Here is a 26,471-nt window from a genome sequence, read left to right as displayed (position 1 = left end):
AGCCACCGGCCGAGATTTGTTGCCTAGGTCACTCTGGTCCTGTTCTCTTTGATATGGTAGACCTCTTTCCCTCTTCCTTTGGTAGGGAAGACCCTTCGCTGGTTTTTGAACGACTGGTGGGCTATATACGTCCGACAAACTGAAGCCTTCCCAGGGCCGATCAGCATCCCTCAACCAAGCTCACACCTGGGCTTCTTTAGTCCGATTCCCGGCAGAGGCGGCTATAATCTCGATGCAAGTCTTGCCAAGAGAAGCTCTCGCTTGACTATGGCCGATTGTCTCAGTACTGTGCGTGGAGGCATAACCCCCCTTGGACGGTACAGTGCGTGGCCAGCCGCTGTGAAACGAAGTTGTTAAGACTTTCTTCCGACTACTGCGTCTAAGATGCGTTGTTTTTGATGGATCCATAAGTTATGAGAAAACACTTTCGTATTGATTGCTGTCTACTTCGCCCTTCATCGGCATGAAATCCTCCTAGCTCCTTCTATACTCTACCATCTCATGCGGCTCAATGGCAACTTGATCCCTTCAAGACCTTAGGTACCCACATTCGTGCCCAAAGCAGAACTGTGTCAACTGCTAGTCGTACCTTAAGATCTTTGCTGGGCACAGCCGTGTGAGTACCGCCCCTGGCTCTGCGGACACTACGCCTCAGGGCTGTGGACTTTCTTGTGACACTATTCGGGGTAGAGGGGAGAATCATGATTGCACTGCCCCATGATGCTGGATATTAGTCACACTTCCCACTTGTTGGCTTTCAACCGCCCTGTCCAACAGCATAATCGGCAGGTCTTATAGACGTTGCAAGGTAGCCAATCCTTAGCACCCAGCCATCGCTGCTGCTATGACTTGTTTCCTGGCATGCGGACTCACGGCTCTTCCTAAATTGCAGACCGAATGGATTCGTGGCCACCCATATTACACGAACGTGGAGTGGCCTCGAAGGAAATGGTTTCATTGCAAAGGTCCAAAGATATGCGTCTTGCTGGTCGCTGTGCAGGAAAACGCCTGAAACAAAAGTGCTGCATGTCTACTGCGGTTGCCTGGCTTTGCTTCTGGTATCTGGCAAACAGCCCTGAGATCGACGTGAATAAAGCCTAGCTTATAGTTTGATGAAGCTGCACAGCTTTCCTCAGCATCGCCCCTTTTTCACCACGTCATGACGCACATTGCCTTTTCATGTCCACTCCCCACGACAAGACAGTAAGCAACTGCAAAAAGGGCCCAGCTCACCTAGAGGATTCTACTCATTTGCGCGGATTCTAATCTTCGGAGGTAATCGCAATAATCGGCCTTCGGAGATCTTTCGATCAATGTTTGCGCCAGTCTCTGGATTAGCAGGGTCCCCAGAGTATGGGTTTTCTAGGTTTATATACAGACACCCGGCCCTTATGCAACTACTTTGTCGAGCTTTCTACCAATCATTAGGTTATCTCGTGCCAAATCACTCAAGTCGCTATCGAGGGGCACTCTCATAATTCGGAATCTCGGGCGATCTTGATGCCTCCCCTGAATTTCTGAAATTGAAACGAGTTTCTTGGCCTGATTTCTTATGCGCAATTCAGTCACGGAGATGGATGGATTGAAGGATATCTGCATTTGACCCGCTCACATTAAGTTCCGGCATCTAACGCAAATCCCTGAGTGACAAAGTCCGTCCCGTTGCGTTGAGCCCAGCTCAAGACCATGAGTTCAAAAAGTGTCAATTTTCACAATGGTTTCACTTCGTGCCTCATCTGGCAGGTTTGGTCTGGATTCTCGGCCCCTTCAACTCGAGAGTTGCTACCTCTGGCGCATAGCACCATTGTCGCTGACAATACATCTACGACAACACATCTACCTCAACTTTCAACCACTACATTATCTGAAAAGCATTTTGTCAATCGTTGGACCAGTCAAAATCAAGTGAAATCACTTCCATGGTCATTTCAACCTTGACAAATGTGAGGTGTCGTCGATCCGACCTAAAGGTGATTGGTCGCATAGACGCAGAGCCGCGCCTGTGGCATTACAAGGACCACGCATGAAGCATTGGAAGAGTAATTGAACAAACCTGGCATTGGTAGACGCACCACGTGGCAGACTCATAGTAGTCTAATTGCCGATAGTGACCTGGTCCTGGGGATCTACTCGCTCGTCGTCACACATGGTTGCTGGGCGTGCAACGACCCAAGAGCCGATCAGTTGGCTTGTGCTTGGCGAAGGATCTCGTGCAAGTACAAGCTATACAAGCTGGGGAGTAAAAGCTACCGGCTGGCTCGGGAACAATGTCATATATGTTGGGCTCAAGAACGCATTGGGCCGCTACAAATGTACCGTCCAATTCGCTGTGACCCAAAGTCCCAATGACTGGATCATACAATTGAAGCCTTACCCAACCACCCATCTATCTCACAAAACACAGTGAATATGTCAGGGCTTTTTGAACAGTAGTGAGGGTATCCGCAAAAATGATTCGAGCGTCCCGGAACTTCCAGGCGAGACTAGCTCTTCGTCAGCCTCACTTTTCTCGGTCTGTGTACGCATATCGACCAGTCGACTCCATTGCACACATTACATCCAATGAAAGAAGGTTTGATGTTGCTGCCTTTCTATAACTCGCATGTTATCGGTCATATGTGAACTCGATTCGTGATCCTGATAGGTTGCACAAGCGCGACAGGGTGTGAAATCTTCAGGGACCAGGTTTCATATGAGAAGAACTTAGTGATAGATCATACCAGAAAGGATATTACATTTTGGGCCATCCTGAGGAAGCTAATTGGACCGACGGATCAATCTCTTGATGCCTGGCAAGCTTATAGTTGCTCTGCTGGTGAACGTCACTGATGTGATGTGATGTGATGTGATGTGAGATGCATGAGCAGTGCTGACATATTGAAAACTCAGTGACTCTTCTTCCTCAGGACTAAATTCTAGTGCTATTCGCTTATGACGATCAAGTTTGGGCAGAACAAACCTAATACTATCACCCCAGCTCTCTCCGAGCTAAAATATTAGAGGGTAATATACAAGAAAAGTTCGACCGGTATTACCGCCTAACAAGCTATTAATCTACCGAATAAGTAAAGACGGAGGAAGCCCGGATGGGTCCACTTTTCCCGGCCGGGACACAAGTACAACTCTTCATAGTGGCTTGTCTTTACTCTGTAGATACCATCGTTCAACTTGAAGCGTCTGAATAGCTTTGTAAACCAAGTTTGAGGCTCATTCTAGTTTTAATACATATATTGGAATTGGCGAATACACTGCCTTCGGTTATTACAATGTCACTAGGTGAGTGTATGGAGCATAGAAGTTATATAGCCTCAACTAGTACCTTCGACATATTTACATAGCACTTAAAGAAGCATGGAAGTGTCATATCACATTGCAACAGGGAGGAAAGTAAGATCGGTCGTCGTAATAAAATTTATACAAGATATGCAACTGAAAAGCCAGCGCACAATCTATTTACAAACAGAAAGCCATCTGCAAAGATGCAGTTTCATCGCCCTCCACTAGGGAGGAACAAATCCGTTTTTTTGCTGGCAAAGAAGTACATGAACACGTCACGGACGTATCGCATGTTGCTCACTCTCCACTATTCAGAACTCTTTCGAGCTCTTTACAGAGATCGGCGGGCAGCGCGGCGAGTACGGCGGCGCTTGGAAGAGCAGCCAGTCTTGGGGGGAGTGACGGGAGAAGAAGTGGGAGCGGAGGCACCCTCGGAAGGTCGGACAACGGTGGCGAAGGTAGGAGTAGGGGCGGGAGCCTGGGTCTCGGAACCAGCGTTGCCACCAGCGGGCTGGGTAGCAGCAGCGGAGGTGGCGGCGGGAGCCTCGGCGGCGGCGGAGGTGGCAGCAGGAGTCTCGGGAGTAGAGCCAGAGTCAGAACCAGAGCCGGAAGAGGTTCCCTTCCAGACCTCGGGGCCGGGGATGTCGTAGGTGGTGTATGAACCGTAGAGGTTGAAGACAATGCCCTTGTCGGTGGAGGTGTAGCCCTTGTTGAAGTCGAACTTCTCATCAGGGACAGCAGTGCCGGAGCCAGTGACCTCAACCTGAGCGCAAGAGGGGTAGAACTGAGCACCTCGGGCGGGGTTGGAGGCGTAAGCAACATCGGACTCGTGGTGAGCAATGATCTCCTGGCGAACAATGTACTTGCCAGCCTTCAGGGCAGAGGGAAGAGTGAAGGTGGACTTGCCCTTGGCCGCGATGAGCTTGTCAACAGCCCACTCCTTGCCATCGTAACCGTCCTCAGCAATCTTGGTCCAGATAGCACCAGTGCCGTCGCTCTCGGTGTAGGGAGCAATGTACGTGATGATGGGACCCTTGTGGCTGCCATCAATGATATCATCTCCACGGTTATCGTGGTACCACTCGAAGGTAAGCTCGTCACCGGAGGCGGCCTTGACGAACTTGGGAGCAGCCTTGCCACCGTTGACGTTGCAGACGAGGTCGGGGCTGGTGAGGTCCTTGACGGGAGAGTTGCTTGCGGGAGATCGGATGTAGACGTTGCGTCCATCACCCTGGTCCTCACCGTTGACCCAGAGGCCGTAGACCTGAGCGTGGGCCGAGACGGTGGTGGCCATGGCCAGAGCAGCAGCGGAAGCGGAGAAACGCATCTTGATAGATAGTTATATGTTTGAGTTGGTGTTGGTTAAAGGATTGGATGAAGCGAGAAGTCGCGGAAGTAAAAGAGTTCGAGCTTCGGTGGTTTGTTAGAAAGAATGAAGGTTTGGCACAGCCAAATTGAAAGAAAGTGAAGATAGAAAGAAGAAAGACTAATTTTGCTACGACGAGTGTGGAGAGAAAGAAAAGAAGGCATTAGGACGACGAAGGATGTCGACTTATATATCGAATCTCGACGCCTTGAGCTTGAGATTAGGCCCGCCCTAGATCCAACTATTCCTGTTCCTATTCCTCTTTGGCCAAGGTGTAAACTACGGTCAGTCCCACCACAAGGATCAGCTCACTTCAGTTCAGTTGACTTCATCTCGTCAAGAAGCCATGCCATAACCTCAAACATGGTGTGCTGGGACCATGTCCAGCGAGTGACAGTTGAATCTAGATCAGATCAGGGAACAAATCTACCCTCAGGAGAAGGGTCCCTTGCAGTTCAGGCGTCTCGCCTTTGGTGCGTACCCCATAACGATATAGACATTGATAGACGGAAAAATAAGCTCACTTGCAGCAAACGCGTAGCGGAAATTGAAACCCTTGGGCCTGGGCTAGCTGGGCCAGGGCTGGCTTACACTACGCTAGACCCCGGGCCTTGCTGTCAAAAAAAAAAACCCCCAAGGCGTTACGCTAAACCCCTGCCAAGTTCGGTTTGAGGCTCTATAGGACGCTCCCATGATTGGATGAGTGTCTAACGTGAAACCTAGCCCCTTGGCACCTTTAATATCAGAGCACACCCCATTGGAGCGATCCCGCCTACGCCTACGCCTACGCCACCGTTCCCGTCCACTTCCACCGTTCAAGTCTGAAATATCCCATGCGCCGGCGACTCTATTCTTTTCGAGAAGTAGGCGCCGGTAAACGATGGGAATTTCGATTCTCTTTCTCTCCTGTTGTCTTGGCAGATCCGCTTCTTCACCTGAAACCGTAGAATTGCCATCTCCTACTGGGGGAGAATTTTGTATGTGCGACCGAGATATTCTGGTGTCTAGTTTCAAGGGGTTATGCAAAGATGATATGTACATACCTAGGTTTTCCTCGGGGAGTTGCATTCTCTTGAAACGAGTCGTGTACGTTTTTACGATGCGAGGATGGCATCGGACGAGAAATGCAAACGAGAGTGTTTCGACAAGTTTGGTGTTTCTTGTCTGTCAGATCGAGACAAACAACGTACAATCAATTCAAAACGATAAACCGTTAAGAAACAGACAAGCAAACAAGACATTTGAAGAATATCGCATCGATTGGGTTGCGAAAATCATTGTCTGTGGTTACGACGGCTATACGTGGCTGTGAATAGTCACAAATGACAGTCTGATTAAACTTCAAATTAACTATACTCAGCATTAGGTTTAAGCATAGAACTCGAAGCTTGAAGGCAAATACTAAGCTTGAATAAAGGATGAACTGACCTGGCAAGGGCCTGTCAGAGCTTATCTCCCTGTGCAAACGTAGTCCTTGTAACCTCTCTAACATAAGCCGTTTGAGGTGCGGCGCTAAGAAAATGCTACCCTACAGATCGCCAATACAACATCGGGAGCGTAACGCCATCTGGCATTGCTACTGTAACTACAGAAGGCTCGGGAGAATATTCTAGATAATATTAGAGATATGAATAAATATTATAGAGAAATGTAATTGATATTGCGGTGATAAAACATAGAATCACTTGTAACGGGAGATAGGAACGAAAAATACGCTGGTCAGGTTGCACAGTATCTCAGTTTATGCTTCATAGAGTAGCATTGTCTGTTTGTGATGCACAAAGTTAATGCTATGCAAAATAAGGTATCGCGGCCCGAAAACCCCGTCTCGATAAACGTAATTCGGAATGACGAACCGTAGAGCCGCTCTCCTTTCGAGAACCAACCTGCCGGCTCTGCTGGGGATACGTACTGGTACCACTCAATCCGATACACATCCCAGTACCCCTAGATTAGAGTGTCACCCTAGAGTTCAAAGTCCGTATTTCGAGGCTAAGGCCAACTGCAAACACATAGATTTCTATTGTGCACAATTAGAAGTCGACTAGAAGTGAAACGACCAACTGTTGATAGAGTTCTCTCACTATATATACTCTAGCGATGACTGTCGTTACGGGAACATGTTCCTCGAGACCACCCGTATTAGACAGTGACATATTCCTTTCATGGATCAACTCGCTCATTACACAAAGCCTCAACTGATTATGCGCGGCACACCAACCTGAACTTCTCCTTGTCCGCAGTAGTTTCCTTGGAACGTGACCGGATGTTCCAACTTGTATACTCTGAAGCCAGTGTTCGATAGGTGCACCAATCCTTACCCTTTGGCCAGCCCTTCTTGAGCTTCAGTTTCCGAATGCACTCTCGACTTATTATCGCTGGTCGGCCGATCCTAATATCCTCTGACTGCAACTGGTCATATGGGTCGTCGGAATCGTAGTCCTGAATGAATGCATACGTGTTCCTGAGGCGCTTCCGGTCGCATGGGGATGCAAGCTCGCTCATACAATGTAACGAACCTTGACAGCAGCCCATACATTCCCACCATCGGCTCAAACGCGCCACGCGGTCCTCTCTGTATCTTCCCCTGCGTATCTGATGCTTCTTTGCTTCCCATCGAAAGTTCCATTCGACGAGATTCCTGCCGCTCCAGTGGTACCGGATACCATTGGGATAGTGCTCCAACCAGAGGGAGGAAGAACGAGACTCAGGGGGATTTCTGAAGAAGCAGTGGCCAAGGGAACCGCACGAAAATGCGAGCATGTTTGTCGTAGAGGGAGGACTTCCTCTGTCACATAAGGATCAGATAGTGCTCTCAGACGCTGATTGATCTTGCTAGAAGCTCCAGCAAGTCCACCATTGTCTCTTCCAGCAATCCTTTCATGGCGGTTAAAGTAATCCCGTGGTGAGGAAAACATCGTCTTGAAACGATGCAATCGCAACATATCCATACAGCCTCCGACAGGGCCAACCAGGTTGTCCAGTAGAAATTGATACCTGGCCTTGAAACTCCTTCTGTGGTAGTTGATATGTTCCCAGGCCAATTGATCTGGAGGCTCCAGATTATCAGACAATGGTGGGTCCCATATGTCTTTGTGTTTTTCAACTAGCATCCTGGCCGCATACGCGGCGATATTCCTCTGTAAGTTGAGAAGCGTCTCCTCAAATTCCTTTCGCGCACGGCCAGACATGGCATTGCGAGCGGGCAATTGATAGCCTCGATGCCCATGACTCTGTACCGCCTTATCGTGTAGAATGGTGGGCACGCTTGGCAATTTAGCCCAAGAGATAAAGAAGTACTCAGAGAAATAGGGCATCTGTGCCCGGTCTGTTATATGCTTCCTTAATGGATCCTCGAGTATCTTCGTTGCTCGGCACTCCCAGAAGTTCTTTGCTTCTCTTGTTGATTGGCTGGATCGTACACCTTCGGTGGTAAAACGAATGGCCATTTTGGCGTCTGAGGGCCACCCCTTGTTTTTGGGAAACCTTGACCTAATGTAGATGAAGGCGTAGACATCATCCATCTTGGCAAACATCATCATAAACGCCCCGACAAAGTAACCTCGTCTTGGGGCGCGTAGTATCACGACGATATCGTCAATATTTCTCATCCTGCCAAGACGAAAAACCATAGGATCGCTGATATCCTGAATGGCGCTCACAGCGTGACGAATGTGACCATCCTGCTTCCAGTAGTAATCAAACTTTGAGCCAAATTCCATGGTCGTACGTCGAGTCTACCAGGATCTTGAGCTTCTGAAGTTCGTTGACCTTGTCAGGGAGCTGGCAGTAAGGAGAGAATTCGTCTCTGGTCTGTCGACAGCATCTCAATAATCCGATTGCATTTCCGGTTGAATCTGGAAAAGCCCCAGATCATGTCCCTCAACTCAAAGGGAAGGTAAAGTAAGCGACTTGCATGCATCGCAATACCCATTTTGTTGGTAGATTTGGTTATGTTTGCGAGTTCCGAGAAGTGAAAGGGTACAGGAGGGTTTGAGGCGAGAATCCCCTACTTATAGTACATATTAATACTTATAGTACATATTAACTTTTACTTCTTGTGGACATGAGTGACTCACCCCGAGAGGGTTTTGAAACAAAAAGATGGCTTTGAAGCATTCAAACTTTTATTGAGACATAGTTTTGGTAAACTACTCTAAATTATGACATTAATCCTCTAAAATTGCCTAAAGTTAGCCTTCTGCTGAAGTGCCCTCTGTGTTGGCATTCTCGATATCTTTGTGCGATCAGATCATAGCCGATAGCTCATCCCTTTGAACCACCTAGCTCTTCATAAGCAGGTATTCTCCAAGTCCCTCTATCCTCCGGCAATACAGCAAGAATCGCCTTATCAATCTTCAGCTTGGTGATGAGCCCAATAATCGAGTACTGCAACTTGATTCCAAAGCTCGTCTTTGGGTATGCAATACCAGGGACGAACGACGGCAGTTTTTGAGACTTCTCAGCGTATGGTCTCAGAGTATCTTCATATGCCTTGAGAGCTCTGGGGATATCATGGCCATGTCTCTCAATTTCTCCGCTGAGCACACAGGCTCCTATCAGAGCGAGTGTAGTTCCCACACCCGTCAGTGGAGATGGAGCATATCCTGCATCACCTAGTAGAACAACTCTCCCTTTAGACCACGTCTTGGTCTTGATCTGGACGATAGACTGTGCGTAAAAGTCTTCGGTCTCATGCATAGCCTTGATGAGTCTCGGAGCCTGCCATCCTGCATCCTCAAAGATCTCTGCAAAAAGCTTCTTCTGAGCATCAACGTCCTGATTCATGACCTCTTTCAGCTTCTCCACGTGGGACATTGTCATAAGGTATGCTTGGCCTCTATCCTTTGAGTGCCAACGCGTTGAGATCACACGGCGGCCTGGGGCGCTGTATACAGTGGCAAGATTCTTGTCGCCTGCTTCCCGTGGCAGATTATAGTAACATCCATTCAGATTGAGGTCGCGCACATGAACAGCTTCAGGATCATCAGCGAATAGCTTCCGTCGGACTCTCGAGCCTTGACCGTCTGCGGCAATGACAAGATCGTAGCTTTCATCAGCTCCATCCGAAAATCTGACCTTGACCTCATCACCAACATTCCCAAAACTCTCAATTGATGTCCCGAAGCGATATTGGGCTCTTTGTCTCGTCGCCTCGTATATGATCTTGCACAAATCTCCTCTCATGACTTCGAATTCACTTGTGAACGACTGTCTCCCTTTCCCCGAATCATTCCTTTCGAGCAGAGCTTTCTGCTTCCCTTGCGAATCAACCCATTGTAGGCCATCTTCATCAACCGCTTTATTCCGGATCTCTTCAAGAATTCCCATGCGCTTCGCAGCTTCGATACCTTGGCCGCGAATGTCAATCTGTTGACCTCCAGTGCGTAGTGAGGGGAATCTTTCTATAATGGTGCAGGAATGGCCAAGACGGGAAAGCCAGAAAGCAGCAGATGGACCAGCGATGCCACCGCCTGAGATGAGAATCCGAAGTTTTGACATTTAGAAACACGCTATGTCTAAGAGCAAATGCTATGCTTGGAAACGAAGTGCATGAATGCTCGCTAAGAAATTCGCTATGAACACGCTAACAAATGAATGAGATGCGAAAGACCCTGGAGATTGACAACTAACGTTGGGTTTGGTCAAGATAATCAGGGTCTCTGTCTATAAATGGCTAATTCGTCAAAATGTAGGTGTCATTGACTCCAAGGATTCAATCCTGGACTAGTCCAGCAACCAGGAATTAAACTGGGACAAGTGTCTGTGCTGAAGTTAGAATAATTATCACGTTCATAACAGATGAGTTCAAGGCTACTCCGTACTGTAGAGAAAGTTTGACTACAATCCGGATATCTTGTTATCACGAAGCTCAAGGTCGGTATGAACATCGACGGCGATGTGTTGTTGTAGGCACTCGATTTATTTAACATGGGAGGCACACCAAACTATTGTTCTCTACTCTTGTTAATTGATTGATCTACCTGAATTCACTGTAAATCGCTCAGTGTATCTGTCATTTCCGCGTGGTTCGAGTCAATCTAACTGGCTTCCATCATTTCGACCCAGACGCATCTGCCTTCTTCGACTGCACAGCATCATCCACAGTGGGCGGAGCAGGAATAGCGACACCTTCAACACGATATTCAAGACCCGGATAAGCATCGCTGACAACAAGAACGTCGAACTTGCGGGCCTGGCCTGCCTGAGCGGGAGGGAGCTTGATGGTTGTCTTCGCCGTGGGCCGACCACCAGCCTCGAGCTTGCGACTGGGGTTCGTGGTCCAACCCACACGCTTCACTGCAATGACTTCGTCTCTTGTTAAATCGGCCACGATAACGAACCACGATTCTGTTTGTGGTTTAGGGAACTTGGGTGCGTAGATGCGAGCCTCTCGCTCGACAAGCTGGTTGAGACGCTTAAGCCCAATGGTCACTGAGAGTGCTGTGGCTGCAGCGATGGACACCTCAACGTTGGGTAGGATGGATACAGCACGAGCGAAGCGGTTGTGCTGGCTCGCAGGTACACCAAGCTTCTTAGCAAGTTGCATCGCCTGAGGTCTAGTCAGCGCGCTAATCTTAGAAATTGGTGTATCGTTCTTGACGTCGGGCTCGACCGTAGGTAGGATTGACACTGGTGCATCAGTTGGCCAACGAGCGGACTTGATCGACTGTAGAAGGGCCATCATTTGCAGGCAACTGGACAGATAGCCAAGCTCAGTCAGAACATCGATGGAGGCTTGTATGACACGAATAGCCTGATCGAGAACACTTGTCTGATCACCCACATAATCAGTGATCGGGAGGTCTATCTGAGACATATGTGCTTGGAGAAGCAGGAAAGCCTTCACATGGGGATCCCACATAGGCAGCCCAAAGGCGTGACCAGGGAATGGCAAATTGTCTGAAAGAGTGTTGTTTATGAGGTCTTCATTATGACGAACGGGGAGTTCGTCGTACTCGGTAGCGCGGGACATCCATGACAAGACGTCGAGGAATGAAGCTTGAGCTTTCGCATGCTTGACAAGGTGACGGATCGTCTTGTGCGAGAGGTAGTAGTAACTCATGATCTTGCCAAGAGGTGTGGGATCAACGTCGCCATTGGGGAACACCTCAACACATTTAGAGTCAGCAAGCTCGTTTAGTGACTTGCTAACCATCTCAATCATGTATTCATTAGCAAGCTGCTGAGCAGCAATGCTATTGTGTTCCTCAGCAGAAATCTCGAGTCCGTAGTATGACGGATTCTTGTGTAGTCGTCTGAAGAAGAATGTCCATGTAAGATAGTCGAGCGCGTCCTGTTTGGTGACAATGGTCTCAGCCGAAATTTCGGCGCCAAGATGGTTATCCAAAACAGTGTGAAGCGAGGACTCGACTGGGAAGCCAGTGTGAAGGAAGTGCTTGTAAAAGTCTTTCTTGGAATCCTGGGTAAAAATACGTGCAACTCCTGAGTTGTCGAACTGCGGACGACCGGCACGGCCTAACATTTGTAGAACATCGGTCAAGTCCATGTCTTTGTATGCCTCGATTTTGGCATCGAAGAATTGTGTTCCTTTGACGACAACCAAATGAGCAGGCAAGTTGACACCCCAGGCGAGAGTACTAGTAGCGACCAGGATCTGGATCTTGTTGTTCAAGAACAACTCTTCAGCAAGCTGACGATCCGACTCAACTAGACCAGCGTGATGTAGACCAATTCCAAAGTTGATGGCCTCCTTCAGCGCGTCATCCTTGACCCGAGCAAGGTTAAGCTGCAAATCTTCTTCGTCCATGTGAAGGAATCGCCGGGGGTTATCTTCCATACCACAAAAGTTGATGAGATCTTTTGCTGTCAGACGAGTCTGTCTTCGCGAGGGAACGAAAACAATGACAGGCTTGTCAGGACTGTGGTTCTTCACAGCCAAGAAGGTGGGGCGATTCATAGACTGCATCAAAGGACAGAATCCCCTGACTTCTGGGAAGCCATCGATGTATAATTCCAGGGGAACAGGACGAACAGAGTGCTTAAAGTTGAAAAGACCCTCTTTGACACCTAGCCAGTTACCCAGGTCTGTCGCGTTGGCGCACGCGGTTGACATGCCCAGGAGACGGACGGCATTTTTGGTCGAGGAAGCAATGTAGTTCATACGAGACACAATGATTTCGAGAATAGGACCTCGGTCTCCAGCCAGAAGATGAATCTCGTCAATGATGACCAGGCTCACCTGTCGAACGTATCCTCTTGTCTGCCAAGAACGAGAAATACCGTCCCACTTCTCAGGCGTAGTGATGATGATATCAGCGTCCTGGATAGTTCTAGTATCAGGAGTATTGTCACCAGTCAGCTCCACCAACTTCAAGCCCAGTGGTCGCGCCAATCTAACACCCCAGTCTTTGACTCGCTCACGGACAAGTGCCTTCATCGGCGCAATATAGACAACCTTGGACTTGGGTCTTTCACGGAAAGCCCACCACATGGCAAGCTCAGCAGCAACAGTCTTGCCGCTACCAGTAGGTGATCCAAGAAGAACATTGGCAGGTGTATGGTAAAGCGTATGGAAGATTTGCGTTTGCATGGGGTTGAAATATTCGAAGCGCTTGGCATAGAGTTCTTCAAGAGCAGGGTTCTTAAGGGCCGAGATGGGTAATGGTTGAAGATTCAGGAGGTCAGTATAGACGCTTTCAGTGTCTGGGCGGATGAGATGCTGGAAAGAGACTGGGGTGACGGTCTCAGCTCCCAGCCATCTGTCTGAGACGGCTCGAACATATATCTGGCTAGGCAAGGGGTCTGAAAGGGGGATTGTGAAGTTCAGCTCATGGTCATCATGTAACTTCCTCCTATTGAGGATGAAAAACTCATGATGGTAGATCTCTGAAGTCTCAGAATTCTCCACCCAGATGTAGAACGATTCGGAGGTTCCGTGGATCTGGTCATGCCATCGGAAATCGGGGATCACATAGAGCTTAATACGCAACACATCTCGGTTTAGAGGAGCGATTTCAGCCTCGACGTGAACGGTAGGAAAGTTGTTCAAGATCTTGGCAATATTCTTGCCGGCACTCTGGTTGTGGATCAAACCTCCAATCTCTGCAGGCTCCATGTCTTTCATGGTCTCAATTGTCAAGTTCTCTTTCGCGTCGAGCTGGTTCAGGACAGACTTTGCAAGGTCAAACTGATGAAGAGGATGCTGGTAGGGCCAGATGCGCTTTTCAATAGACTTTGCCAGAGTTAGAAGCACGAGGCACTGGTGGCCCCATCGGCGATTGAGGGCAAGCATGAAGAGTGCTCGACAAATACGTCCAGACTGCTGAGCAACGTAGTTCATGTCGTTTGAAAGGGCAAAATCTTCCGGCTGGGCTTTCGAGATGTAAGACTGCAGCAAAATATTTGTTTTTGCCTGAGGGGTGTCAATGCCTCCATCAACATCGCATGGAATGATCTCTCGACGTAGATGAGTCAACTCCTTCTCCTCACTATCTCTGGATTGGATGTTGTCAAACTCTCCACTCATACTGATCATCTTTAAAATATCGGCCTCTGTGGCCTGAGGCTGCATCATGGCATTAAAAACCTGAATACTTGTGTGGAGGATATAGTATTGACTGGCAATTCTTCCGATATCCTTGCTGCGCAGCTCGTCTGTCCTTTCATTGTAGATGATCATCTGGCATTGCTGCAAGGTCTTGGCAGCCTGGATAGCAAGCTGACGACGTCTTTGAACCAGGTTTGGATCGTCGCGAATTTCTGACCATTCTATGCCATAAGACATTGGGCTCCTTTGCATGCGCACGAAGAGGTACGAGTATCCGATCCACTGAACAGCATCCGGAATAGAGGTGACAGTTCCGAGTGCAATTTCAGCATTCAGATTGTCGACCAGCTTCGTCGAGAATTTCGATTCAATAGGCTGCTGTTCCGTGACAGCAGTCAGGTAATGGGTGAGCTTGTCGTGGGTTGTGCAGATCATGCCGATACCAGTATCTTCGAATTGAGGACGACCGGCGCGACCAAAGATCTGCAGTACATCGAGGATTCCCAGATCAACAAATTTACCATCCTGAGCGCTATAAACCTGAGTTCCTTTGATTACGACTGCTGCGGCAGGCAAGTTGACACCCCATGCTAGAGTGGCGGTACAGCAGAGAACCTTCAGGACACCTTCTCCAAAAAGTCTTTCCATCAAGTTTCGGTCAGATCTTGCCATTCCAGCGTGGTGAACACCAATTCCCTTGGATAGGAGCTCACGGATCTCCTTGGACTTGGACTGCTTGATGTCACGCGAAGCTTGCTCAAACCCAGGATGATAGCTCGGGTCAAGGAGATCTGCACACATGGCATCGATGGCCTTCTGGTGCAGCATTCGCGCTGTAAGCTGCGTATCTCTTCGTGAGTGAACAAACACCATGACTTGGTGATCACGCTCAAGCATCTCCTTGACCTTGTCAAAAGCGACCTGATCAAGATTCTCCTTCGATTGCTTTGTTCCAGCTTTTCCTTTGACGCCGATGAAATGTTGTTCCAAAGGAACGGGGCGGAAGGATGAGTCGAAGTAGAACAGGCCTGCATATTTGTTGACCTTCAGGAAATCGGCGACATCAACATAATTGGGCAGTGTGGCACTAAGACCGACAATTCGAATGAGAGACTGCGTACTCTCAACCTGCCGTTCTGTTCGAGCCACAAGGGATTCTAGGACAGCACCTCTCTCATCATGAAGCATATGTACCTCGTCGATAATGAGCAGACGGACCTTTCGAACAAGTTCCGTGTCTCCAGTGCCCTTGCGTGTAACGACATCCCATTTCTCAGGGGTGGTAACGATAATTTGAGTTTGGATGATTTCAGACTTGGTGAGCTGCATATCTCCAGTGTACTCTCGACATTTGATACCAAGCCAAGCCAGTCGCTTGCCTAGCTTCTCTGTAACTTCAGCTGCAAGCGCCTTCATGGGAGCAACATAGACGATTTTGAAGTCATCGGCGTTGACTGCAAATTCGGTGGCTGACGGGTCCTCGAAGGGGTTAGGCTCGACATTCTGGGCAATTGTTTGAAGAATGGTAAGCATAGCAGCATCCGTTTTACCCTGGTCATATTAGTAGCTGGGAGTAAATGTTGGGATAAGTGGACTCACAGCACCAGTAGGAGCACAAATCAACATGTTCTCACTAGTCTTATGGGCAACAGGATAGACAAGACTCTGCATGCGGTTAAGCGTCTTGTAGCCCTTAAACGTATTTCGACACAACCCATTGAGTTCCTTGACGGGAATAAGCCGCTGTCCAGGGCCCAGGACACCCTTCTTGCCCGCGGGGATAAAGTACTCCTCGTACTTGTCAAACGACAACCGCTCACTGCCAACTGGCAGTCCGTATTTCTTGCCGGCGTAGCTCAGTGTGTTTCCAGCGCTATATGCTTTATAGACGTGTGGATATTGGGGTTCCTTTGAGTGTGCTGGCGCAAGAGTTGCAGATTTGTGTGCTTGATCTTGGCGACGCAGGTTTTCTTCTCTTTGAGCCTTGGTCAGGAGTCGAGGTTCGCTGGAGCTCCCCTGACTCTGACTGTTGACAGCAGAAACGATCTCATTTCTGTGACCCAGTATCTCGATGATGAAGTCAAGATCATCAAAGCCTACCAAGTCAGTAAGCTGGATCTGAAGTTCATCATCAGAACGATCAGAGTTGAGGACACTCATGATTTGGCTCTCAAACACATCAGCAGAGAGGCCATTCTTGACTGCGATGGCTGAGCATCTAATTGCAAAACTTTCAGCGCCGTATTCTGCCACAGCTGATCCATCTGGGGCGTCTCCATCAGCGAAATCGCTGCTTAAGGCTTCTTGGTCGTCATCGGAGATGAAGTCCCAGACATCCTGGCCGCTGTTTCCACTGGAATAACCACCAAAATCGTCATCATCGAGGCCGTCTTCAACTGATCCATTCTCCTGGGGAATTTTGAGGTTAGCGATAGCTTCTTGCATAGCTGCAAATTGTTCGCGCCATCGTGCCTCTGCAGCACTAAGTTGCGAGGATGCCATGATGTAATCGAAACTATCCAGATGAGTGTTTTTACGTGTTGCCTAGTGGGAAAGTCGTCTGATGCTGTGTGAGCACAGGAGTGTGAGGTGAAAGAGTCGTTATTCTGCTGCCTGTAGTTGTCGGGTGGCAGTCCACGTCTTTTTGACGTTGTCCTTGATCGAAAAGGATTGGTTCATGACGGTGGATTGCTTGTTCTTCAAAGAGTCATACCGCTCTGGACCGAACAAATCAGGTACCCCACTAAACAAGCCCCAGCCCAGCCGCCAGTGGGTTGTAATGCTTACAGCCACTAACTGCCCTTGGAAATTCAGCGGCCTAGTCGAAGAGCCCGTCCGCGTCGTGGGGAACATGTGACGCCCCTAAACTCAGTTCTTGTTACGGTGACGGAGGGTTACAACATTCAACCAAACTTCAAATCCCCCTTCTCCTTCAACTCTCTCTCTCTAATCCTCCAATCCTCCCCTCCCGCTGTCGCCCAACTGCGCGCTCCGCCCTCGATTTATAACCGCCGCTTCTCATCACAAACTTGATCCCGCAAACATGAAACTGCATTACATCGGCGTACGCTGTCCCTGTGCCCCTCACCGATCGATCGAGACCTCCGTCCAGTTGGGCTAACAAAGCTGCTGCGACCAGATCCTTCGCAACGAGAGCCAGCCGGCTCACGAGATTGTCGCTGAGAAGGAGCTCAGCAGCTACTCGCGATTCACCCGCAACAAGTCAGTCCTGCCTCATCATTGCGACCGCTATCTCCGTATCCGGACGGTCCATGGACTGACTCGCAAACTTGAAACAGCTATGGCGAATTCATGACCCTATTCGCAAAGACCGTCGCCGAGCGCACCCGCCCTGGACAGCGACAAGATGTTGAGGAGCAAGGTATGCTTGATTCTTCCATGAAGAAATCACAAGCTTACATGCGCATTCTACAGACTACACTTTCCACGCCTATGGCCGAACCGAGGGTGTCTGCGGTATCATTATCTCCGATCACCAGTACCCTGCCCTTGTGGCACATCAGCTTCTTAGCAAGGTTGTCGACGAGTTCCTCTCCAAGAACCCCCGGTCCAGCTGGGCCACCGGCACGCCCGCTCTCTCCATGCCCGAGCTGAAGGAGTACCTCACAAAGTACCAGGACCCCCAGCAGGCCGACAGCATCCTCAAGATTCAGAAGGAGCTTGACGAGACCAAGATCGTTCTCCACAAGACCATCGAGAGTGTGCTACAGCGTGGAGAGAAGATCGACGATCTAGTGGCTAAGAGTGACGGTCTTAGCGCCCAAAGCAAGATGTTTTACCGTAGGTCACTATTCATTCCAAATTTCTCTGGATCGGAAATCAACTGACCCATCCCACAGAGCAAGCCAAGAAGCAGAACTCATGCTGTATTTTGATGTAATGGATCATTTGGTTTTTTCCGGCGTTGGACCTGGCTTCATTTCAGCATATAAGAGATGTCGGTATTGAGATTGGTTATTCGTGTGGCGTAGATACTTCCAATCGTTTTGTCCATCATTCGTTCGCAAGGCCATATCTTTACAGCAGCTAGACTTGTCGAGGAGACGGAGAAGAATCTTATCACAGGCAGTACGATCGAAGGCAGATGGGTGCCAAATGGGAATCATTCTTTTTGACATGTTAAAAAAAGTCCATAAACTGGACAAGTGTGAAATGCTCTCTTATCACCAAGCCTAATCTGATCGAAAGATACACAAAGAATAAAATCTGAGTCTTTGGACCCAGAGTGCTTAAAAAGAAATGACAACCCCTTTACTTTTTGAAGAAGAAGAACTCCAACGAGATGCCCTAGGGACGAGTCTGCTGTCCCCTGTCTTGCCCATTCATGCTTCTCTGGCGCCTTGCTGTAACCCGTAATCCATAATGTCCAAACATATCCGTCACTGAAAGCGTAGTGTACAAAGGAGACAAACGTATAGGAGGGGAAGATACCCTCTGTAGTATGTACAGGACGGCTCAAACCAGTTGAGCACGCCATGGTGAGATGCTGCCAGAGCATCATGAAAAGGTTATTGTAGAAATCGTGACCAAGATATGAAATAAAATCGAAATCCCGATCTGGTTGTTCGTTATGAAATGCGAATTTAAGATTCCTCAAGAATCACTCTCTCACTCTTGCGGTGGATTTGGTAAGCATCAAGAGAGTGAGTCAACTCTCTCGGGTGCACCAAGGTAGGAGTAGATGACTTGGTCTCAGCTAGACGCTCATCCTTCTCAATCGCGATGTAACCTGGTCCGCTCGGGCTGCCGTTACCTCGATGTCTCAAGCTGGGGTTGCTCTTTAGCGGGTGCAGCATCTTACGTTGCTGGTGCGAGACGCTAATCTGGCGAGCGATGGAGATCTCAACAGCGTTGCGTAAGGCCTCTTGGGCATCGGCCTCAGGAGCTTGCTTCTTGGGCGAAGCCAACGATGAAGATGGAGAGAATCGCCTCGAGGTTTCGGCACCGGACGACGTGATGGAAGCTGGGGGCGAGACCATGTGCCACGAGGGTTCCGAAGGAGACGAGAGTCTTCCCTTAGCTACCTGAACATCTTTCTCGTCGTCTGTGTGTTCAGGAGATTCAGGAACGGTGCCTGATGAGGGAGTAAATGGAGACGAATGCTTGGAGTGGGTGTTGGGCGAGATAATGGGCACAGGAGGTGAGGTCTGTTTTGCAGAAGTAACGCTAATCTTATCCGTAGACGCAGCACTGGGACGTCTGTTGAATTTGGAGACAAGTGCGGGCTGATAATGCGTAGCTTGCGCTGCGAACTTGTTGTGCTGAGATTCTGACCGCGAAACTTGGGCGACTCTTGGCGTGACTGCCTCAGGGGACTCTTCTGAGTGATAATATGATGAGTCCAATAAAGCCGGTGATGTGTTGGCTCGGAACCGAGGTGAAGGTAAAGGCTTTGAGTTATCCTGGGAAACAAAGGTTGGGGAGGGCTGTGGCGATGTTGCCCTCCGTGGCCGAAGAGACTCATCTCGATTCTCGGCGATAGCGTCCTTCACAGATTTCAGATGATCGAGAGTAGCCTGTCGTCGAGCAAGAAGTGAGGAGGCCGACCCTTGGGGTGGCTGTAAAACACTGTTAAACATGACACTATACCGATCCATCTTGATGCTAGGAATCTCAACATCTAGCAGAGAGTGAGGAATAGCAGGCATCGGAGGCGGTGATGAAGGCGGCGGTGCGATTGCTTTTTCTGATCTCTTCTTACTAGAGTCACCTCGAAGGCCTCTTAGCGACATTTTTCGGCCAATACCTCCCGAACCTGGATCCTTCAGCTTCGATTCCTTTGATGCCTTGCGCTGAAGGGCAGGCTTCTCCTTTGTTAGTTTTCCTGGCGAAATAGGTTTCACCTCCGCTGATGTTGGTACCGACCGGGGCACTTCAGCAATCGTCTGCGCGGGTTCTGATATAATTGGTTCAGTTTGAGATCGAAGGACGATCGGTTTATGCTTTGGCATTTTTCGTGAACTCTGATCTGCTGGTGCTGAAGTCGGCATTCCAGATGAACCTAATGATGTGGTAGAAGTATTGACACTCTCCGTCATAGATCGTTGGGGCTTCTCTGGCCGTGTGGCTCGCTTCGACTTTGATCGGAAAAGACCCCATTTACGAGCCTTCTGCTGGGTGTCATCGACTGGCTCTGACACTGGCTCTGGCATCGGTTCCGGGATGTCGACGACTGCATTCATGGCTCTGTTCTGTGGATTCCAGGGCGCCGGCGCAAAGTCTCCCATTTGTGTTGGACTTCCAATTGCCATGCCAACAGCAATAACACCAGTCTCACCAGAATCTATCATAGAATCCGGAGTTGAAGTTCGCACCCAAGTCGTTCTCGTCAGTGACGAGGTTCGCGGGCTGTGTTCGGGGGATGGAAGTCGGCCATGGATCGGTATATGAAACGCCGTCACGTTGCCCTTCTTTGAGCTCTTGAGAATAAGTGCAAGATCGTCTCTGGAAACCCGTTTGTCGAATGAATGTTTGGAAAGAGAATGGCTGTCTGTCCAGTCGGCGGTGAAGCTTCCCCTACGACGTTGATATCCGGAGGCAGCCGATACAGTAGCAGCCCGTGACAGATTTGTAGCCATGACTGAAATGTCTCGCGACCGCACGAGGGGGTCGTTTTGTAAAGCGTCTAGAATAGATTGACACACAAACAGTGGGTGAAGCAAAGCAAAGCCCAATGCAGCGCGGGGGCGAGATCTATGCTTGGATTTAGAGGATAAAAGGCCTTTGTTTTGACTGAGTAGTTCCCTGCATCGACAGGGTCTGACACAGAAGACGGTTCACCAAGGACCGACTTTCTCAGGGACCAGGATCCTCTTAAACAAAGCCTGCGATGATTTTTGGACAAGAACTGACCCTCGTCTCACAGGGACCACCCCGCCTTTGACGGAAGCCTATCGTATGAAGCCGTTGATGAGAATCGAGACGAATGCGGTTAAACGACCGGCAACAAGCAGGGAACTGGGTCCTATATGACGATGGAGTGCAAGGATGGAATGTAATAAGCGCAAGAGCAATTTCGATGTCCAAGAGCCGATCCCCGGATTGGTTGCCACGCCTCAGATGAAGCAAAATGAGAGAGAAGAAACGTCAGCTTATCATCTGTCCAACGACAGAGATTCTGAAGAGACACCCCATCTTGACATTTACAGGGATCGGTCTTGGGAAACAAGCTAAGAGGCTTTGGTCAACGTTTGAGATTGATGGGACGACGGTTCCTGAATGTTGACTTTGAAATCTTTAACGCCCGACGGCATTGATTGCTTCAACATTCTCTGCAACGGCTGCTATGGCCAAGGAACTACTCTGTCCAGGGGGGCCCTGTCGAAAGCATATCAAGGAGTGGGCCCTTGGGGGTTCTAAGAGACCCCAGTGTCGTGTGTCAGAGTCGTCAAACCTGGAGGTTCATTTAATGCTTTGAGAGAAATAATTATGCGGTTCGTTGGTTGTCTAGTTGAGGTTTCACTGCTTGTGGCGCTTCTTAGAAGTAACCTTAGCCGCCGCAACGTAACGTACGAGATTGGTGATAATAGAGGCGCTAGCTATATAATAATAGCAATGAACGAGGCTCTTTAAGTCTTGATATGGGTACGTACACGTACAGAAGATGTGTCTCAGTCGGCGAACGCGGCAATCTACGCGGTTGCTGGGATCTTCAACGTCAACGCTGATCCCGATGACACACGCAACCCATTCACACGGACTTACGGCCAAGGCTGGTAACTTCTCGCTTCTGTAACAGCAAGACTCACAGACATAATGTGACAGCGATTCATGTGGACGATCCTGAGAACTGAACCGTGGTCACCTGTCAACGAGGGACGAAAAAGGATCCGATCCCTGTATGTGTTCGTTGGCAAGAAAGACAAACAGCTAGGCTGTATTGACACAACACTGTAACCTTCCTCCCAGCCAACGAGCACCGGAAGGGTCTCGTGTACGATACCTCATTTACTGCGCCGTACTGCTTTAACGGCACTTGCATGATGCTCGAGTATGGGGCAAGTGCTGAGCTGGTTTTTAGATTAGAGGAACAAGACGCGGAGTATCCCAAACGATATCCACCCTGTCACAGCCCTCTATGAAACACAAGCTTTCGAAGACTACTGCAGGCAAACCTCCACTGCAAAGCATGCAACCACCCATCAGAAGTCTGATAATCATAGCAGTGAGCGAATAAGTGGCTGACCCGTCTTCTAGAATTTCCAGGTGGCGGCACGGAACTTGAACCTTACGTTGCGCGCGGCTCGTGGGCTGGCCATTGGCCTCACTCGGCGCGTCTGTCCAACGTCCTTCATCTCACTTAGAGACAGCGGGAGGATTCAATTGCACCCGATCCATCCAATTTACAGTAGGGCTGGTTGTAGAGCTGAGTCTGGACCGTGCTCAGTAACATCGGCTGGGTGGAAATATGTACCCAAAAGGGGAAGTTGAGGATATAAGGCTTCCGTTGTGAGTGATTGGATCGTCACCGAACAATAAGCGATACAGTCGTAAGAAAGGTGGAATGAATTAAAATAATCCTCAGGGGGTTTTGCCCATTCAACTCGCCGTTTCACGTCACGGCTAGGGTCTCTGCAACTCGTCTCAGATTGCCAATTTCCAATTGTAGCACAACCACCAGCACGGGCCAAAGAGGAAACCAGGCTCACATACCCTGGAGAAGACAAATTGTATGTTCGTGGCATCCGACAGTTTCCTAGAAGTCGTCTGAGCATGCCAAGAAGAGTTACATTCGAAGCTTCAGAGTGTCTTTGATGAAGGAGAATGGCGACGTACGTCTGTTTCACTACGGGTGACTCCGGCTCCATTGAGTTATCGGCCATGCTATTGTTCTTAATACGTCTCTTAAGACATGAAACACCAAGGGTATTTGAGCTTGGATATCACTTAGGAGCTTTGTCGATGAGCTGCTGTCGAGTCAGTAAAAAGTATCTTCAACCAATATCCGGCCTGTGCTTCGCTTAGAGTTCGTCTCTCGTAGGCCTCATTTCAAAGTTTGTTGGTTTTACTACGTAGAAGTGTTTGGATAACCGAGATACAACTCTGAAGACTGACCTTCGGCTACAAAATACTTGCTTGATGATGAAAGCCAGCAGTTATGACCAGACGTAGTGACTTGGAGCTTTCGAACGGCCTCTACTCTCAGGAACATTCACAGACACTTTTGGCTGTTTCTCCAATAACTTAGACAGACATGGTCGCTGTAACAGATGAAATCCGCCCTCAACCTAATGGAGTCAGATAGCGTTAAGCTTAAGCTGATTGATTCAGCAACCAACGTTCGAGAATCAGAACCTCCATGTTTGACGGCAGTTGATCTGGTCGATCTCTAAACATTGCCAGCGCTACGGAAAGCCTCCTCCATCATACGACAACTAATGCGAATATGAAATATTGAACGAACTCTCAATTACCAGCGGCGGTGAAGTGGGCGTTAAGCGTAACCACAATTAGATACTCTTGCGATATTAGTTCTTGGTGTAAATATTCGTCTGCTAGGTCGTTCCTTGAAGCGAACATGGACCAAGGGGACACGAAGTCTTGGCGGATATTGCCGTCTACAGTAGCAACGGGCCGTCTAGAGTCGTTTCCCGTAGCTCCAACGCCAGTTCAAGCTCTACAGTGACGTCGAAAGTTGAATACCTAGCTTCCTCAGCTACTAGGTATAGGTTAGGTCAAAAGATCTCGCATCTTTTTACTGCTGAGTCAACAGCCTCTGCGTGCCTGGATCGAACGTCACACAGGCAAGTGATCTCTGAATGCAGAAAAATGCGTGACATGAAAGCATGCTGCTGCTGATCATGCCGACCGACATATCTGAGAACCGTTGGGTTTGCAAGTACACAGTACCAGTCCCATGACCGATGAGCTGTCACCGACAAAAGTATCCAATACTCATTGGACAGCATTGGAGCTTGATAACATTTTTTGGCGGGGACTCATGGCGGCCTGGAGGGGCAAAGCTCCAAAGAATCACCACATCAGAGCAGTCGACAACCTCCCCGCCAAAACAAACCTCACCTCTAAACCTTCTTGCCCTCGCGTCGCAACTCTCATCCTTCTCGTCCTTCTTGCAACCACTTAGTTCCTATAATTTCACACATCTCGCATCACTATGTCGTGGCAAGGTCAGTTTCTCATCGTCTCTACTATCCTACACCGTCCCGCTATCGATTTCCCCTCCCCCGCCATCCTCCTTGTTTCTCATCACCGCCTCCAAATACCTCTATCTCGAAACCCTAATTTGAAGCTGGACAAAAAAGCTGACATGATGACTTTTCCATCGATATAGCATACATCGACTCAAGGTATATACAATCGATCCCATAAGTCTTGATCATAACCTATGATCATGCTTTCCGGCACGAATACCGATCGAATGCTGACATTTTTCGTCTCGATAGCCTTGTCGGCTCCGGTCACATTGACAAGGGCGCCATCATCAGTGCCGCTGGCGACAGTGCTTGGGCTTCTTCTCCTGACCTCCAGGTACGGCACCCTCCTTCACCGACTTGACCTCTCGGATCGATGGGCTAGCCCCTCGTTAATGAACAAAACTGACCTTGCAACCCCACTATAGCTCAAGCCCGAGGAGATGAAGGCCATCTCTGCCATCGTTGGCGGTGACTCGGCTGCCAAGGACAAGGCTTTCGCTGAGGGTCTCTACATTGCTGGCGAGCGTTACGTTATGGCCCGAGCCGAGGACCGGAGTATCTACGCCCGATCGGTACGACGCCCAATTCACGAATCCCATCTCTTTTGACTAACATCTTGATCACAACAGGGCCGCCTCGGTGTTGCTGTTGCGAAGACTGGCCAGGCCATCGTCATCGGCCACCATGGTGAGGCCCAGGTCGCTGGCAACGCCACCTCTACCGTCGAAGGTCTTGCCGACTACCTCATTAAGTCAGGATACTAGACATTCAGCGTATGAGGCAAGGGTCTGGACGGAATCAACTGTGAGAAGCGCCAGGGAAACGCTGTTTGTCCGTGGAGCGGACAGTCAATGCAGCTATAACGAGCTTATGCCGAGAAGAGCGCCTTTGTTTTAGAGCACTGGGCTACGAGCTCGAGTGTGTTACCAGGGGGAGGACATTTTCCTTATTTGACCAAAAATCGGTCGGACGAGTTTGTTTCTACACGATTCTGCATATAGGCAATCCGAGTGCCCCTCCAGAACCTGTCACCTGTATGCCAGATTTGAAATGATCATCAAATGTCAGCCAACTCGACTCCATTAAAACTGCTTTTATCGTTTGTTCTCCGCTCGTATCCGTGATGTACAGTACTTTGTCCACCTTATTATAGGTACTCATGATAGTTCTTTATGTCATTAACGCCGATTCCAACCCAATATTTTCTCTTGAACTCCGCCATTCAACTCTTGTTAGACGTGTGTCGTCGAATGCCTTTTACACGTGATGAATCTTGTTCTCGTTCGGGTGATGCACAAAAGTGCCTGCTAGACTCAGAGGAGCATCTAAACGGGAAGCTCGGCGTTTCGTCGTCCAAGGCCTATCCTATCGGCGATCATTCCAATATACGGCCCTACGACAGGCAAGCCTCGCGCAACGCCAGCAATTGTCCCCAGGAAATCTCCGAACAGGACCACTATGCCGTATGCTTCAACGATAAACCCGATAAAGGTCCACTTCATGAAAATCAGGATCAGGCCTAGGAAGAATGCCGCTGTGCCCTTTGCTTTTTGCTTTCGGGCGAAGAAGAGAAGTGTCTTTTGAGGTCCGATGATGATTGTCAAGCCAATAAGGAAGAGGATCTGTTTCGTACGTCGGTCGTTAGCAATCGCTCGTTCGCTACGATAGAGGAAAGGAAGGGGTTGTCATACATTTCCCATAGCAAGCCTGAATAGAAGTCAGCAAAGAGAACCACTAGATGATTGAGTCTGTCAATACTTACATAGATCGGTCGAAGAATAGCATGACGCCTCCTATCAGGAAGAAGCCTCCTAGACTAAACGTCAGCCTCCATATCTTGACCACGCAGGCGCAGGCGCAAACGCACCACCAGAGCAGAAAACAACTCCAATTTCTATCGCAAACCGTCAGCTTTCGTCCATATTGAGCAATCTCTTGTCGAAGGGATAGCGCATCGTTGCAGTGCTTATGATCGCAACTCGCGTGCCAGTGTAAGATAAGGCGTACTTTGAGTATCTGTCAACCACATCGACATGTTTGCGGTTCTGTGTATTGCTGATTTGATTGATAAACTCGATCGGTACTGATTATTTCGATGGTAAAGCGCACAATGAAGCTTCGACTAGGAAAAGGGCGGGATTGA

At 49.1% G+C, this 26,471-nt stretch overlaps 8 protein-coding genes across 8 annotated transcripts; 2 read left to right on the top strand and 6 right to left on the bottom strand.

The window, feature by feature from the left end:
• Window positions 1–3,607: 3,607 nt before the first annotated feature.
• FTJAE_11286 (endoglucanase B) lies at window positions 3,608–4,603 on the bottom strand (the record flags this gene model as incomplete). The annotated part of the gene is made up of 1 exon (XM_037344213.1): window positions 3,608–4,603. One exon carries the CDS (start codon window positions 4,601–4,603, stop codon window positions 3,608–3,610), a length of 996 nt encoding a protein of 331 aa, XP_037201646.1.
• A 2,591-nt stretch (window positions 4,604–7,194) lies between these two features.
• Window positions 7,195–8,364, bottom strand: FTJAE_11285 (uncharacterized protein; the record flags this gene model as incomplete). Its single annotated transcript, XM_037344212.1, has 1 exon — window positions 7,195–8,364. The coding sequence occupies one exon, from the start codon at window positions 8,362–8,364 to the stop codon at window positions 7,195–7,197; it is 1,170 nt and encodes a 389-aa protein (XP_037201645.1).
• A 544-nt stretch (window positions 8,365–8,908) lies between these two features.
• Window positions 8,909–10,144, bottom strand: FTJAE_11284 (2-polyprenyl-6-methoxyphenol hydroxylase; the record flags this gene model as incomplete). Its single annotated transcript, XM_037344211.1, has 1 exon — window positions 8,909–10,144. The coding sequence occupies one exon, from the start codon at window positions 10,142–10,144 to the stop codon at window positions 8,909–8,911; it is 1,236 nt and encodes a 411-aa protein (XP_037201644.1).
• Window positions 10,145–10,697: 553 nt separating this feature from the next.
• Window positions 10,698–16,655, bottom strand: FTJAE_11283 (RNA helicase; the record flags this gene model as incomplete). Its single annotated transcript, XM_037344210.1, has 2 exons — window positions 10,698–15,704; window positions 15,753–16,655. 2 exons carry the CDS (start codon window positions 16,653–16,655, stop codon window positions 10,698–10,700), a joined length of 5,910 nt encoding a protein of 1,969 aa, XP_037201643.1.
• A 541-nt stretch (window positions 16,656–17,196) lies between these two features.
• Window positions 17,197–18,054, top strand: FTJAE_11282 (YKT6-SNARE for endoplasmic reticulum-golgi transport; the record flags this gene model as incomplete). Its single annotated transcript, XM_037344209.1, has 5 exons — window positions 17,197–17,217; window positions 17,293–17,375; window positions 17,453–17,535; window positions 17,589–17,954; window positions 18,014–18,054. 5 exons carry the CDS (start codon window positions 17,197–17,199, stop codon window positions 18,052–18,054), a joined length of 594 nt encoding a protein of 197 aa, XP_037201642.1.
• A 703-nt stretch (window positions 18,055–18,757) lies between these two features.
• Window positions 18,758–20,752, bottom strand: FTJAE_11281 (uncharacterized protein; the record flags this gene model as incomplete). Its single annotated transcript, XM_037344208.1, has 1 exon — window positions 18,758–20,752. The coding sequence occupies one exon, from the start codon at window positions 20,750–20,752 to the stop codon at window positions 18,758–18,760; it is 1,995 nt and encodes a 664-aa protein (XP_037201641.1).
• A 3,536-nt stretch (window positions 20,753–24,288) lies between these two features.
• On the top strand, window positions 24,289–25,092 carry FTJAE_11280 (profilin; the record flags this gene model as incomplete). The annotated part of the gene is made up of 4 exons (XM_037344207.1): window positions 24,289–24,301; window positions 24,505–24,662; window positions 24,754–24,900; window positions 24,958–25,092. The coding sequence occupies 4 exons, from the start codon at window positions 24,289–24,291 to the stop codon at window positions 25,090–25,092; spliced, it is 453 nt and encodes a 150-aa protein (XP_037201640.1).
• Window positions 25,093–25,653: 561 nt separating this feature from the next.
• FTJAE_11279 (GOT1) lies at window positions 25,654–26,113 on the bottom strand (the record flags this gene model as incomplete). The annotated part of the gene is made up of 3 exons (XM_037344205.1): window positions 25,654–25,950; window positions 26,020–26,035; window positions 26,091–26,113. The coding sequence occupies 3 exons, from the start codon at window positions 26,111–26,113 to the stop codon at window positions 25,654–25,656; spliced, it is 336 nt and encodes a 111-aa protein (XP_037201639.1).
• Between the last annotated feature and the right edge of the window lie 358 nt (window positions 26,114–26,471).

Source organism: Fusarium tjaetaba, assembly GCF_013396195.1.
Source record: "Fusarium tjaetaba strain NRRL 66243 chromosome Unknown NRRL66243_c0000278, whole genome shotgun sequence".
NCBI classification, from domain to species: domain Eukaryota; kingdom Fungi; phylum Ascomycota; class Sordariomycetes; order Hypocreales; family Nectriaceae; genus Fusarium; species Fusarium tjaetaba.
The sequence above is the reverse complement of the archived record's forward strand: the minus strand, read 5'-3'. Positions and strand labels throughout refer to the sequence as shown.